The sequence below is a fragment of the Camellia sinensis genome, chromosome 8 (assembly GCF_055761805.1).
Source record: "Camellia sinensis isolate YWXY chromosome 8, ASM5576180v1, whole genome shotgun sequence".
Lineage (NCBI taxonomy): Eukaryota > Viridiplantae > Streptophyta > Magnoliopsida > Ericales > Theaceae > Camellia > Camellia sinensis.
Window position 1 is genome coordinate 118,893,185 of NC_138968.1, and position 16,579 is coordinate 118,909,763.

Below are 16,579 nucleotides of genomic sequence, written 5' to 3' on the forward strand. Positions count from 1 at the left end.
ATTATTTTAACAAAAACACCCTATTTTGGCTTATAACAAACAAAAGCTAAATGTCCAAAATCTGAATTTATGATTTAGATTTAAACTTAGTGCAGTGTAAATCACATCCAAAATGAATTTGACATACATATCAAATCCTGATCACAATTTATTTTTTCTATGAGGGACTAATAAAATAATGCAGCACTCACCCAGCCATTTTGTGATCCTTGGGATCAATCTAGCACAAATATTGTGCTATCAAAGAGCAACAAAGGCAAATATAATCTCGAGGACCTATAAAATTGGAGTACACATTTAAGAAAGATTTGATTATCATTCTTCATTAGTGGAAAAGCCATTGGCTATGGCACAGTTTTATGTTTAATAGATTTACATTCATTAGATACAATTATGAACACCAAAATTTACACACTATGATCAACCTAGAAGAAGGATACATACATAAATAACTGCCAATCATACCAACATCAAAAGTTAATTTTTTGATAGAAGTGGTGCTTCGATATTTTCTCCATCGTCTACCAAGATATTCTTTGATGGCTTTTCATGCTTTAGCAAGCAAGCGCAACATAGAGATATCACCTGAAATAATTGAACATTTGCAATTCAATAATGGCTCGTGAGATCCCATTGACTTCGATTATTGGTAGCTTAAGTACCTTCTTAAAATTTTCGAATTGAGTTGCCCTCATTTAAGCACTCAGCATCGCCATTTTTTCAAAAGTGAGAAATTTCACAATTTTTCTTTGTTTCAAAATTTGAGAAATTTCTTAGTTTTTGTGAATTTTTATTCTTTTCCTTAAAAGTGAGAAAATTCTTGCTTTTGTTTTAACAAAATCTCATATGGAATGTAAAAATCTTGTTTGATACATCTCCTAGAATAGGTTACCAGAAAAAAAATGTAACAAAAAATTGATGCATGGAAAGAAAGTTATGAAAAATTAAAATTTTGAACAAAGTATAAAATTAAAAAAAAAAGTAATCGTCTCACTTCGCCTATTATGCACACAATTCATGTTTTAACAAAATAAGGGTATTACGATCATTGGGTGCCGTGTGAGATTTTTGTTAAGGAATCTTTTTGTGGGATCGCATTGTCGGGGTTCTCAAAAAATTTCCCATGAATATTTGCAGGAGAGAGAGAGAGAGAGAGGGGATTTACCATGCATGAAGATGCCAAGACAATACTGAAACCTTTGCAGTTGAAAGGCGCATCGCTGGACAAAAACCAAGCTGGGGGAAAACAAGAAAGTCACACACGGTTAAGCAAATTAAAAGAAACAACTTTGTTGTTCAAATAGACAGAAACAAAATACTCAAAACTCACAGGTCAGTGGACTCATTGCAAGTGGTGATAACAAATCTGCAATTGATTGCACACCAGCGATAAATGCTTGTGCTTTTCCCTGTGATTGAATTGAACTTAGAAGGCGATACAAGTGCTCAAAGATGGTAAAAATGGAAATTTGTTTAATAAAACACAAAAGTCAAGCAAGGACAAACAAACAAAAATTGGAAAGAGGAGTTTATTTGGATTTAAAGAATTTACAGCAACTTATTTTCCGTCCACAAATGCAAGATCCAAACAATGCCTCACTATTCAAGAGAAGTTAAATTCTCAATTATTAACAGTGGAGTTTTGCCTTGGCTTTTCAGCTGTTGGCAAACTATTTAATAATTGTTGAATCAATTTAAAGACACCATATTACTCCACAAACCTGATCAGCTGAACTTGATGCTCTTGATATAATAGCATAAGTCTGTCAAATCAGAAAAATTAAATGCGAAAAAGAAAAAGAATGAACATTAAAATTGACTATGGTGAATAATATAGATTTTTCCAAACATTATCGTCGGACAAAATGTATATATATTCATGGGAGACTAGTACTTACAGCAGGTTTGACAAGGACATAGATGACTCCAAATGAAGCGCTTAGATATGGTACCTGTGTTTTCAATGATTTCCAGTCAACAACAGTAAGATAATGCAATACAACGTGTGTACAGATACTACCAAAAGAGTAATTCTATACATAAAGGGAATTTTTTACTAGATTTTTTTATCACTAAACAACCCATTGTCTCTATCTAGCGGTAAGAAAATTAATCTTGCAAGAAATCCGTTCATGCTCGTTATTTTGCTTTATCGATATACACTGCATGTGAAAATAAAGGCAAAATAGAAACAGGAGTCCTAGCTTTCCCTCTTGATATTGTCAGTCCGTTTGATTACATTGAAAAATGTGATGGAAAGTGAAAGTGAAATGAAAATTTATTTTTTTAGTATGCGTTTGGTTAAGATAATTTTTCTGAGAGAAAGTTATAACACATAGCAACTTTCACGAGAAAATTTTCTTGTATTTTTTGCAAGAAATTAGAACCTAAATTACAATAATGATATAGGTTGTCTCAACTAAAAATGAGAGACTAACGTGAAATTTTAGGAGGAAGTTTAACGGTGGAACATGTAATTACCCAGAATGTAGTTTCAAAACTGATGTTAACTACACATTTATTTAAGTATATAAGAGTACATACCCAAGAAGCCCATGCCAAGCCATAAAACAATGCCTGTGCATTAAAAAAATAAAAAAATAAAAACACTTCCATGAGATAAAATTTATACATACTTTCAACTATGATTAAGTCCAGAGCTGCAATGGCTTAAATTAAGTAAATAAAGGACAACTCACATAAGCAATTGATGAAAGTAAGGCTGTGCAAAGTATCACTTTCTCTCCAACTAATGGATTGACGAGAGGAAGAATCAGAATCTTGAAACAATGCCATGATAAGAAACATATGGTGAGTAGAGAAACTCTAGATTTAACTAACATTTCAAAAAGTAGAGTTACTGGGCTCCTTCTGTTAAAAGTAACAAAAGAAAAGAAATGATTTTTAGAAAGAATACCTGGGAAACAATTGATCCTATTCCCACCATCATCAGAATTTCTGAAAATTGATTTTTGTTGAAACCAAAGGCTGCCTTCAGGTAGTACTGCGGAGGTAGCAAAGGAACTTGAATAACAATTGCAAGTCACCATAATTTTTCAGTCATATACATCAATTTGCAAAGTATTCAGTAAAAAAAACCAAAACCAAAAACAAAAACAAAACAAGAGTTTTAAGATATAAAATCATTTTAGCAAAAATTTGGCCCATTATCAACAGATAACAAGAATAATGGCATTTTCATTTTTCAGACTTTGTTCACATAATTTTCCATGCAACAATTTTGTCAAAACGATTTGCAAAAAGAGAAAGCAGTTTTGAAGATAAAAGAATCAACTTCTTTCCTTTTCAAAAGAAACAAAACTCTTCTCCTTGTCAGTGGATCCCATAATTATTATTTTGATATACATATATATATATATATATATATATATATATTTATCTGCATCTGGCTTCATCAATGAGTACCAGTAAGACACCGGTGATGCCGGACATTCCCAACTCAAAAAAGAAGGAAACCAGTGACATGCCCTTGAGTGTTGGACTGCAGAGTAAAACAGAGCACATTAGTGATGTTATACTGAAGCTTTAAGGGAAGAACAGAAATATATACAAAGATCTGGCAAAATTTAGTTGGGACTGGGCACTAAAAGCATCACTGATGGTTTGCAGATAAAAGCACCTGCTTACAACAATAGTTGCTGCATGCCTCATTGAATTGTATCGTTCCTTGACAATCTTCAGTGCCTTGTGCAACCAAGGAGCATGTTGGCGATGTCTTGGAGTTGATTGGACTGTCTCAACCAGAAACAGGTGCACGTAAATCGGACAAAAGATTAACAGAGCAATTGAAACCTGAAACAAAAAGCATTATTAGGAGGATTAAAAAAATATAAGGATGATCAAGAGATTCACCATAAGCAAATGCCAAAAGTCACAGCACCAACATACCTCAAAAATGTAATCTTCAGGCAGAAAACGTGCAAGGACATTTCCCAATACATGTGAGAAAGAAAAGATGCCAGTAATCCAACTGAATAATGCTGCCCTCTTATCTTCTTCGACAACATCTGCCTGCCAGAGAGGGAAAATGTGATTTCAAATAACCCCACACTGGTTGTAATTTTTTTTGTTAATTAGCATTGAGGAAGAACTCTTACCACATAAGCAACAGAAATGCAGAAAATACTCCCTTGGCTTATAATGTATGAAATTGTACGAAGAACGTAATAAGCATAAACAGAGGCCCTTGACTCATTGATAGCAAGCAAAGCTGAAACAGCAACACAGGAAAGTGAGCAAAATGAGCATTACGAATCAATGTGGTAATTCGCACATCATAATATACTCACATGTGCCAGCCGGAAATAATCATCGATCAATTTGAAAACATAAACTCTTTGAAACCAAGTCATTAACTTCAGGCGCTTGAATTAAAGTTAGTTAATTAACACATTATGGCACATAAAATGTTCATGAGAAGGAAAACCATATGTTTTGTGCATATTGTCCTGACATCTGGACCGCGCTGCATCTGCCAATTATCTTGTGTCACTCATGAAGCTTGAAAATTGGCATCAATTAGAAACCACAAATGTCTTATCAGACACAGTCCTTCGGCTGAATGATGATGATAAAGAGATGGCAGAAGCTCTGCAACATGTCTTACTTTCAAGAAATTTTTTCTTGATTCAATTTTCAGTTAAATTAGAGTCTCTTTAGAGCTAAGGGCTGTCTAAGATGGCGCTTGTATGTTGGAACAGTTGAAAATGTAAATAAAGAACTAAGCTTAACAAAGAACTAACCGACATGTAACTTTCAACATAAGTAGCACAAACAAGGACAAGCAACATGCCGACATGACGATTTAAAATAAAAAATAAAAAAATGCCGGACATGATACGCCTATGACACGTTAATAATTTGTTCAAAAGTAAAATAAAAGCAACATAACATTAGCATAACATTAGTTAAAATTAAAATGCCATATATTCCATAACTTAAAAATCATCATTCATGTAACAACATGAAACAATTGCATTATAAAAAATGGAAAATAATTGTAGAACATTAATATACACAAGTGTCATGTCCGATATACATGTACAACACGACAAACCTCTTCTATAGAAATATCTGTGATTCTTAGCTTTCAAATATCACCACTCTAGTTTGTACCAAAGGAAATTTTCACAGCTAAATGCAGATACCAACATCAAATGTAATTGGAATTCTTCAACATAAAGTTTTGGTCCATGCACAAATGTTCATAGAAAACATAAAACATACCAAAAGGGACTATAGTTGTAGATAAAGTGAGAATGAGCAGTGGTTTTCGCCCATACTCATCAGCAAGTTGGCCTAGGATTGGAAGAACCACCATCTTGAAAATTCCTACAACCTTTAAGTAGAAAGAAATTCAAAATCCATGATAAAATTCAGTTGCAACATACAAAAAAGAAAGTCATGCTCATTTATGATCATCACTATCATTATTAGTTGCATACATCAACATTTTGAAATTCAATCAACAATTGTCCAACCTGGGTAGCAGGGTCCCTGCACCCTTCCAATGGGCTGCCTAAACAGCTCCATATTTTATTTTTTCTTGTGAAAAATGGTACTTGTCACTAGATCTAGATGAATTTGTCAATTTTTTTCACTTTCTATATGGATTCGCAAAACAACCACTATCTTTACATGTGAGATCAATCTAATATTTTTTGGTTATAATACATCCTACATTATACATAGCGTTTGTCGCGTGAATAGGTGAAAGATGGATGAAATTTATGGAGTAATATATAACAACCCTCTTTTGCTTATTCATCTCAATTACAACAAATTTGGCTATGCTCTAAACTACTAGGAGGGCGCCCAACCATTTGCATGTTGAGGTTGTCACCTAAGGCCCCCCTTATAGTAAGGAATAAGCTTCTGTCAAATTTATGGACAAATCACACTTTACTCCTCAACTAGTATATTTTCGGGTTTTTTTATTTTTATTTTTTTTATCTTTAATGATTTTTTATTTTTTATTTTTTATTTTGATTCTTTGTAAGTGTTTTACTTTTTAGATACATCTAGATTAAATGTACCTAAAAAGTAAATAAAATAAAATAACTAAACTATGAAAAAGTTTAATAAAAAATATGAAAAAAAAAAAACTAAAAAGTAATTTTTAAACGCTAAATCAAAAAAACTAATAGTGCCATTTTAGCCTTTAGTCATTTGATTTGAGATGTCATGTGCAAGTCATATGTCAATTCTTTTATCTATTCAAGAAACATTGATACAAATTTATAATTCAAAGTGGCAACATGTAACAATTTTTAGTTGAGGGGTAAAGTGATATTGAGTGATAGTTCAAGGAGATAAAATGTAATTTTTATAGATAAAAGTGTATTTTCATAACAAAGGTCCAACTTTAAAATAATAATAATAATAATAATTTAGTAGATGAGGGGGAATTAAGTATTACAATATGTAGTTCAGGCGGTAAAGTGATAGGAATAATAATTGAAGGGGGTAGTGCAATTTATCCCAAATCTATTCAAGTGGATTGGACGATACTCATCAGGCCCACCACAATTTAAACTATTCATTTGATGGTTCAATGTTTAGATAAAATCAGTAGTATACTATAAAAATAAATACAAATTAGTGATAAAATTTATAAATATTAATAATTAAAATTATAATTTTTTTTATTAATATGTAATTATTTTTTCAAACTTCATTGGGCTATAATTGCCCCTTAAATTAATTTGTTAATCATAACATAATTTTATCATATTTGACCTTTAAAAATGAATGGTCTATTTTCAAGAATATATTTATTATTATTTTTTTAAAAGACAAATATAATAAAATCATACAATTATAATTATCATATCAATCTTATATTTTTGTAAACAACGTAAAAACATAAGGACGTACAAGATAAAAAATTTGAATTATGGGCACAACTGCGTTATTCACTCCACTTGGCGTGGACTGAACACAAACAAAAAAATATCATTGTTCAAAAAAACCTAAAAATAAAAGTTGTGAATAATTCTGAATTTTAATTACAAAAAATAGAAGAAAAAATAAATTCTTTACTATAAAGTTATTTAAAACTATAAAATTTTATTTTATTTTTAAATATTTTTATAGTTTTAAAAAGGTGATTTGGTCAATTCTTTTAACAAAAATGGAATTAGGATTTTATTTTTGAAATAAAAACATATTCATTTTATATAGATTAATTTTTTATTTTTTTTAATTGAGATTTCATTTATTGATCAAATTGCATTTTTTATTTTGACAAACCTATTAATTGTAGGAGGTGGTCACTTAAGTAGTAACCACTATACAAAAAATCAAAATCACAAAATATACACACAAAAAAAGAAGAAGAAGAGTTTATCACATTTTGTTTATCATATAATAGAATATACTATTGCATTAGCAACAACATGGATGATACAACTCATAAAACTAATATTAAAATGATATCAACATGATAGAAAAAATTAGGTATAAAAATGTAATCACCATAATATAATTGTTCTGATATGGAGTTGTCAAAAAAAAGAAGACGAAGAAGGGGAGAATCTAAAAAAGAAATGAAATAAGAGTCAAAAGAAAAAGAGGAGTCATGAAATGGATAGAGTAAAAGCAGAATAAAAAGTAAGAAAGTGAAATATGGCATTTATCAGTTGCGGGGTCAATACACATAAAAATAGATATAAAGAAGGGCGAAATATGGTATTTAAAATTTTAAAAATATTCATTAAAAATATAAAATATAAAAAAAAAACCCAATTTTTTAAAATTAAATTAAAAAAATTAAAACTAAACACATTTATTATTATTTAGTGATGATTAAAAGTAAATACTTTTATACTGTGTTTGGTTGAGGAATTTGAGAAGAAATTTGGAAAGAAAAAGGAAAAAAATGTATGAAATTATGTGAAATATAGACATGATTTATTCATATTTCACCTACCTTTTTCATTTTCTTTTCCAAATTTCTCCCCAAATCTCTCAATCAAACACAACAGAAAAAAAAAAAGTAACTTTCTTAGAGAGTTTTGGAATAAAAAATTGTGAAACCCAACAAAATGACATCTGGAGTGCCTGCCGCGCAAAACAATATTTAATTGTTTATTTATCTAATCAGACACTACCACTGTTCATGGAGTTCATTATTTTATTAATTAAGTCAATGTCATTGGACAAATAAGAGCTAAAAAACAAAAACCACTTCACTTTTTAAAAAATATTTTTTAAAAAATTTTACTTTCTTATTTTTCATATTTTTTTATTTTTATTAAAAAATTTTAATATTTTAAGTAATTTTTTTACTTTTTAGACACACCTAACATAAATATATTTAAAAAATAAAAAAATTGTTAAAAAAATCTTTTAAAAATTCACTAAATATCAAAAATACAAAAATTCAGTACATTTTTTACCTTTTTATGTATTTATTAATTTTTAAAAATATTTTTTATAAATTTTTTACTTTTTAGATACATCTAAGTAAAATGCATCTAAAAAAGTAAAAAAAAAATGTGTAAAATTTAAAAATTATTCACTAAAAACAAAAAAAACACGAAAACTAAAAATGTTAATTTTTAAAAAACTTAATCCAAAAAATTCAAACCAAACACACTGAATATCTTTGAGAAAGAAGCTAGGAAGATAGAAATTAGAAATCTATGAGCCATCCTAATCATGACCGTATTTGGTCCAGCTCTTAGGTTTGGTTGGTATATTTCAAGATTCACTTTAATTATTGAACTATATGCACATTGAAGGAAAAAAATAAAATATATATATATATATATATATAAAATAAAATAAAATTATCAACACATGAGAGTTATAAATATATAAATAATATGGCGTAAATGAAAAATTATGAAAGTATAATGTCATCTACAACCCTCATGTATTGATAATTTTTTCCCCTTCTCCCCAACATGTAGTTTCCCTATAATTATTTAGGTGTCGTTTGGCAACACTTAGATGTCGTTTGGTAACACTTACGTTTGCAGTTTTCTGTTTATGTTTACAAAAATTTTCAAAACTCAAATAAAAACTTGTTTGGTAAAATTTTTGATTTATAAATCAGTGGTCTCAGTTTATAAATTTGTCCAAAAAATGAAAACACAAAAACTGTGTTTCCGTTTTGAGTTTTCAGTTTTTTTTTTTACCACCCAACACTAGCCACCACCCGCCACCATTTTCCACCATCGTCTTCCACCACTACCACCTACCACCCACCCTCCACCACCACCTGCCACCACCATCCACCACCAGCCACCTACTCGCCACCACCACCCACCCCTCGCCACTGCCACTGCCACTGCCACTGCCACCGCCAATCACCCACCTGCCATCCATCCGCCACGACCCACCACGACCATCCACCGCCCGCCACCACCACCCGCCACCTACTTGCCACCACCACTCACCAGCCACCTACCACCACCATCCACTACTTGTCACCACCAGCCACCCACTACCACCAGTCACCTGCCACCCACCCGCCACCACCACCACCACCACCACCACCATTACCCACCACCCACTTGCCACCACCACCCACCACCACCACCACCACCATTACCATTACCCACCACCCACCTGCCACCACCACCCACAACCACCACTACCCACTCGCTACCACCTACCACCCGCCACCGTCACCGTTACTGTCACCCACCACCACCCGTCATCCACCACCCACCACCACCCACCACCCGCCACCACCACCACCACCACCACCACCCACTCGCTACCACCCGCCATCGTGACCCACCCACCAACCATCACCACCCACCCGCCACCACCCACCACCACCACCACCACCCGCCATAAGCCAACCACTTGCCACCACCACCCGCCGCCACCACCACCACCACCACCCACCACCGTCACCCACCCACCACTATTCACCATCCGCCACCACCCGCCACCGCCACCACTCAATACCACCCGCTACCGTCACCCACTCACCACAACCACCACCACCACCCATCCGCCACCACCCACCACCACCAGCTACCCACCACCCACCGTCACCACTTTTCACCACCGTCTTCCGCCGTTACTTGCCGCCACTTGCCATTTCTCACTCTTTTTTATATTTTTAAATTTTTTTAAACATTTTGTCAATTACCAAACGCGTTTGTAGTTTATGTTTTTCTAAAAATAATCAAAAAATAAACAAAAATCAGTTTATAAAATTTTTATAAATATAAACTGAAAATGTAAACGTTACCAAACACAACGTTTTCAGTTTTCTGTTTATATTTACAAAAATTTAAGAAACTCAAATAAAAACTTGTTTGGTAAAATTTTTGATTTATAAATCAGTGGTTTCAGTTTATAAATTTGGCTAAAAAATGAAAACACAAAAAATGTGTTTCTATTTTGAGTTTTCAGTTTTTTTTTTTTACCACCCAACACTAGCCACCACCCGCCACCATTTTTCACCACCGTCTTCCGCCACCACCACCTACCACCCACCCCCACCACCACCACTCACCTACCACCACCACCCACCACCCGCCACCATTAGCCACCAGCCACCTGCCACCCACTAGCCACCACCACCACCCACTCGCCACTACCATCACCATCACCCACCACCACCTACCACCCACCCCCACCACCACCACTCACCTACCACCACCACCCACCACCTACCTACCATCCACCCGCTACCACCCACCACCCGCCACTACCATCCACCGCCCGCCACCACCACCACCCGCACCCGCCACCTACTTGCCACCACCACCCGCCACCTACTTGCCACCACCACTCACTAGCCACCTGCCACTACCATCCACTACCTGCCACTACCAACCACTTGCCACCCACCCGCCACCACCACCCACCACCTGCCACCACCACCACCACCACCACCCATCACCCACTCGCCACCCACCTGCCACCACCCGCTACCTACCCGCCACCACCTGCCACCACCACCACGACCACCCACTCGCTACCACCCACCACCCGCCACCGTCACCCACCCATCCACCATCACCACCCACTCACCCATCCACCCACCCACCATCACCACCCACCACCCATCCGCCACCACCTACCACCACCCGCCACCTGCCACCACCACCCACTCGGTACCACCTGCCGCTGTCACCCACCCACCCACCCACCCGCCACCACCACCCGCTATCCGCCATCCACTTGCTGCCACCACCACCACCTACTCGCTACCACTTGCCACCGTCACCTACCCACCCACCATTACCACTCACCCGCCACCACCTACCACCACCAGCTACCCACCACCCACCGTCACCACTTTCCACCACCGTCTTCCGCCGCTACTTGCCATTTCTCATTCTTTTTTATATTTTCAAATTTTTTTAAACATTTTGTCAATTACCAAACGCGTTTGTAGTTTATGTTTTTCTAAAAATAAACAAAAACCAGTTTATAAAATTTTTGTAAATATAAACTGAAAACGTAAACGTTACCAAACATACCCTTAAATTGTTTAATTTGTTAAAAAAATATATACAAAAAATTAAATTATATTTATTTTGAAAAAAAAAAAACCAACCAACCAACTATTAGGGTATGTTTGTTTGGCTTTATAAGATGGAGGAGATTAGGAATACGACGAGACTGAGTGAAAAGATTATTAGTGTGATAGTAGCCCTGTTTGGTAGAACTGTGGAAAAGTGCTTATAACTTATGCCTAAATAGCTTATAGCTTATAACTTTCAGCTTAAGCTGATTTCTAACTTATTCTTAAAACATCTCTTGCCCCACTCAAAGAATAAGCTGATTTCTGACTTCCACAAAGCTATAAGCTATAAGCTAAACCAAACACATCAAAATAGCTTAAATTAAGCTGAAAGTTAAAATAAACTGTAAATAATTTCTGCCAAACAGGCACAGTATTAGGCTAGAGATATAGCATAAAGAGTGTTATTTGTATACCACCAAATTCGTAATACTATAAATAGTATTAATATTTTTAAATTTTTAATATTTTTTTAATATTATAATTATTATTTTTTTGTTCTAAAAAATATATTTTTCACTTAAAAATTATTTAAAAATTAACTAATCCCCTCACTCAATTTCTAATCCCAACCTTCTCATAGCTTTGTTAGTCCTACCACATAAGGAGATTACTAATCTAAGGTCTTGTTTAGGAACAGAATTTTTTAGTAACTTTTTAATTTTTTTGCTAAAATATGATATAAAAAAACTAATATATTTGAAATAATTTTTTGAATTTTTACGAAAAGATGTGCAAAAAATAGAGAGAAAAGAGAATCTTTGACTTTTTGTATAGGTTGTTAACTTTTTGACTTTTTCGTAACTTTTTGACTTTTTGACTAAAAAAGTCACTTGCTAAACGAGACTTAAGGAGATAATTAATCCCCTCACTCATATCACCAATCAAACACTCTTTAGGTGAATTTTACAGATTATTAATCCAATCTTAACATGACCTTAATGTAATCCTATCATATAATTATTGATATTTAATTAATCTAAATCTTTAGATGAATTATTTTTTCAACAAATTTATAAAAATAAATGATCCAAATTATTAAAATAAATTTTAAAATGAACTCAATAAACCTATCAACACATTTTTAACTAGATCAACAGTAAGAGAGGATCAACCATTAGATATGTAATCCTCCAATTAATCGCAATCCCACTAAGATGATACGACCACCAATTTCGACATGAGAGAGAGTACACAAGGACCAAGATCAACTACAAAAATATGAAAGAAACTTGGGAAAATGAGAATCAGATTGCTATTGACTCGGCTGGAATGGATTTAGCCCCGGTTTGGTTTTCATGTGAGGCCAAAAAATTATAAAATGACCAACAAAAAACAAAATTAAAAAGTCAAAAATTACAAAATGATAAAAAAAAAAATTTGTCAAGCCAAACAAAAAAATCAAACAAACAAAAAAATTTTAGACTAAAAAAATCTAAAAAATCCACTAAAAAATCATGGCCAAACGACACTTTAGAAAAAGAAATGAAAAAATTAAGTAAAATGTGAATAAAATATATTTATATTTTATTTAAGGACAAATTATATTAATAATCCCGCTATAATTTGGGATTCATTCGTATTCGTATCACTTTAATCCCTGACTTTTAATTGTGACGCATTTTACCTTAAATTTTAAATTTTGTTCTAAATAAAGATAACTTAAAATATCATTGCTCAGTTTTAAGGACAAAATCGTCAATTTAATAAAATATAAATTAATCTGACAAAAATAAATGTTAAAAATATATTTTTCAATTTTTAAAAATTATTTTTACCCACCAAAGATAGAGTTATATAAAATTAATAAATCTTTTACACATTTATGTATTTATTTATTTATTTTATCAAATTAATTTTTATCATCTATTTGGATAATGATAATGTAATATGTGGTTGCTAGGCTTATATAATCGATATATTTAATATATAAAATGCTTTTAATTTTAGATTTTTGAATTTAATGGATTAATTTAATAATAATATTAAAATAACTGATATATTTGACTTTTGAAAAAATATAAACTAATTTAATGAAAATAAAAATAATCATCCATTACATGATTATCATCAAAACACATAATAAAAATTAATTTAGTAAAAATAAATAAATAAATATGTAAAAAATTTATCAATTTTACATAATTTTATCTTTGTTAGGTAGAAATTATTTTTAAAAATTCAAAAAAATTTTGATATTTATTTTTGTCAAATTAATTTATATTTTATCAAATTACAACTTTACCCTTAAAATTGAATAATGATATTTTTAATTATCTTTATTTAAAATAAGATTCAAAAGAATAATGACAGAGGTTCTAAATTTAGAACTCTAAAAAAAATTCTAGTAATGTGACACGGGTAAAATAAAAACTAAATAAATAATCAAAATATCACATCCATACAATGGGTATATCCCCTCATGTTTTAAAATTCCAAAACATTTATGTAGGGGTGTGCATAATACCGCCGAAACCGCCAAAACCGCACCGAACCGCACCACCAAGGCAAATTCGTTATTATTTGTCAATCGAACCGCCGGTTTTTGGTAAGAAAAATGACAAATTTTAGTGACACTTTTATCAATCCGCCGGTTTCTATTTTTCTTCCAAACCGCACCGACCCGCACCGCTATTAAATCATGTTTTATAGGATTCTAAAAATTCTTTTTTATTTAAGTTTGCTTATTGTTCTATACCTTAGAATATAGTATTACATTACTGCTCGAGGGGAATTTTATGTATTGTATTTGATCATTGTAGCTTCCACAGATGCTTGTAATGAACTGATGGCATAGTCGTTGATATTATCATGTTGTTGCTACACTTGCTGCATCAGAAGAAAGCTTCGCAAGATGCTTAACATCACGATATCTCTCGTCTTTTTTTTACTCTTTGATTTAAGTTTTGTAATTTGAATTATATTTTTTATAAACCGCCAATCCGCCCGAACCGCCAAGGCAAATCCGCCATTATTTGCCAACCGAACCGCCGGTTTTTGATAAGAAAAATGGCAAATTCTAGTGACACTTTTATCAATCCGCCACCCGCCATACGGTTTCTATTTTTCTCTCAAACCGCACCGACCCGCACCGCGCACACCCCTACATTTATGTTAAAGGCTATTGAAAAAAACATCAATCTACTGTAGTAATTATAATCTGGTAAAAACAGAAAATAAAAAAGGTAGGGCCCACGGAACAGATTGAAGCCGACCGTAAAGAAACCATCTCCTAAAAAAAGTAGGGCCCACGAAACAGATTGAACCCGACCGGAAGAAAACCATCTCCTAAAAAAGGTAGGGCCCACGGAAGCCGACCGGAAAGAAACCATCTCCTTATCTTATTTTTATTTATTTATTTTAAGATGGGAATCAACTATTGTAAAAATCGCCATGTTTGATTTGTTTTTGAGTGAGTAGTTTAAAAAAAAAAAATTAAAAATTTTGTTCATTTTAGTAATTTTAAAAAAAAATCAAATCACTTTTTCTTTTCTACATATCAATCATTTTTTCTCTCTCATTTCTCCTTTACTTTTTCTCTCATTCGCATCTACTCAAGTATAATAAAATATCAAATTATCATAAATTTCCATACTCTAAAATTATTTCTAAAATATACAACCAAACAAACTCAAAAAATTTCTAAACGCTTTTCTCAAATTTTTTATTTTTAAATTAATCTCTCAAAACCAAACTAAACACATCCAATAACTCCAAACAGTTGTTATTTAAGTGATGTATGAAAAATAATATTCTAAAAAAATAACTTCCTTTGGAGAGTTTGAAATAAAAAATGATATCTATTGTTTACAATTATTTATCTAATTAAGTCCATGTCAGTTAACAATTAAAGTTGAAAAACAAAACAATATTAAGAAAGAACGTGGCTCAAAGGATGAAATTAGAAAGTTTCGCATTGGTCCTCTTCGTCACCAAAACCATCTTAGTTTCAAACCTTAGAATTTTCTCGGTAGCCAAATAAGTGTCTCATGAAATTCCGTATTCCTAAGCATACAGGCGGACGAGCTCACTAAGAAGATACGTACAACCAATTTCAATCAAATATATATACATACATATATATAATATACAGAACAATTTCTATAGAGAGAGGAATAATACAAGGATCAATATCAATTCTAGAAGTATGGAAGGAAAAAATTGAAGCTCTGTTTGGTTGCACAGAAATATCAGGAAAAGAAAAAAAAATTCTCCTCATTTCTTATGTTCCACTTTCCGAGGAACCAAACGAAGGGAATGCAACAGAGAGAGAGAGAGAGTACCGTCTGCTGAACGCCGTTGATGTAAATAACTTCGGAACAAGTGGACTCGCCGGGACAGAGGGCTCTGGTGGTGACATCGACGAGCACAGAAACGGTCATCTCCTCTGCGATCCAGTGAATGAAGAGAGGCAACAACAGGTGAATCAGATGTCTCAGTTCTCTCACACTGCCCTTCCACGCCATTTTCGTCTTCGAAACACCCTCTCTCTCTCTCTCTCTCTCTCTCTCTCCCTATTTGTTTTGTTTTATACGTACAAAATTAGGTATAATAGGTAGAGAGAGAGAGAGAGAGAGAGAGAGAGAGAGTGTGTGTGTTGACTAATGAATGAATTGAAAAGCCATTCATTTGATAGGTTTGTTGGAAAGTAAAGAAATAGTAGTTAGTTACTAATCGTGTGTTGATCGGACGTGTGGCTTGTGTAGGTAGCGTGCGAACAGGTTGCCTTCCCTGTGGCTGGCTGGCTGGCCCTCTCAAAACGGCTTGGCTGGCTCCACTTCATCATTTTCGTTGTTTGAAATGTGACAGAATGGCAAATATAATATTATACAATCTAAGATCTATCAATAATTTATTCAAAACAAAAAGAGGTAAGCCGGCTCAATAAAGACTCCCAAGCGAAGTCTTAGCTGCTAATATCCTTTTCATGGTTGAAATGAAAGTGACACGTTGGCAGCATGTGGTGTCACTTTGTGCCATGTAAGCATGTGCGCCACGAGTTCAGATCCTCTCCTTGCAAGTCATACTTGCGAACGTCCTTGCAATGGCTGAGATCAGCCG

The 16,579-nt window shown here is 33.4% G+C and overlaps 1 protein-coding gene across 1 annotated transcript; it reads right to left on the bottom strand.

Annotated features, from left to right (window-relative positions):
* Nucleotides 1-296: 296 nt before the first annotated feature.
* On the bottom strand, nucleotides 297-16,281 carry LOC114258746 (uncharacterized). The gene is made up of 14 exons (XM_028198733.2): nucleotides 15,802-16,281; nucleotides 5,248-5,359; nucleotides 4,119-4,231; nucleotides 3,910-4,032; nucleotides 3,641-3,813; nucleotides 3,427-3,502; nucleotides 2,918-3,004; nucleotides 2,700-2,780; nucleotides 2,545-2,577; nucleotides 1,899-1,952; nucleotides 1,722-1,763; nucleotides 1,331-1,409; nucleotides 1,166-1,236; nucleotides 297-585 (listed from the first exon to the last, which is right to left on the bottom strand). The coding sequence occupies exons 1-14, from the start codon at nucleotides 15,982-15,984 to the stop codon at nucleotides 478-480; spliced, it is 1,335 nt and encodes a 444-aa protein (XP_028054534.2). The 5' UTR covers nucleotides 15,985-16,281; the 3' UTR covers nucleotides 297-477.
* Nucleotides 16,282-16,579: the final 298 nt, after the last annotated feature.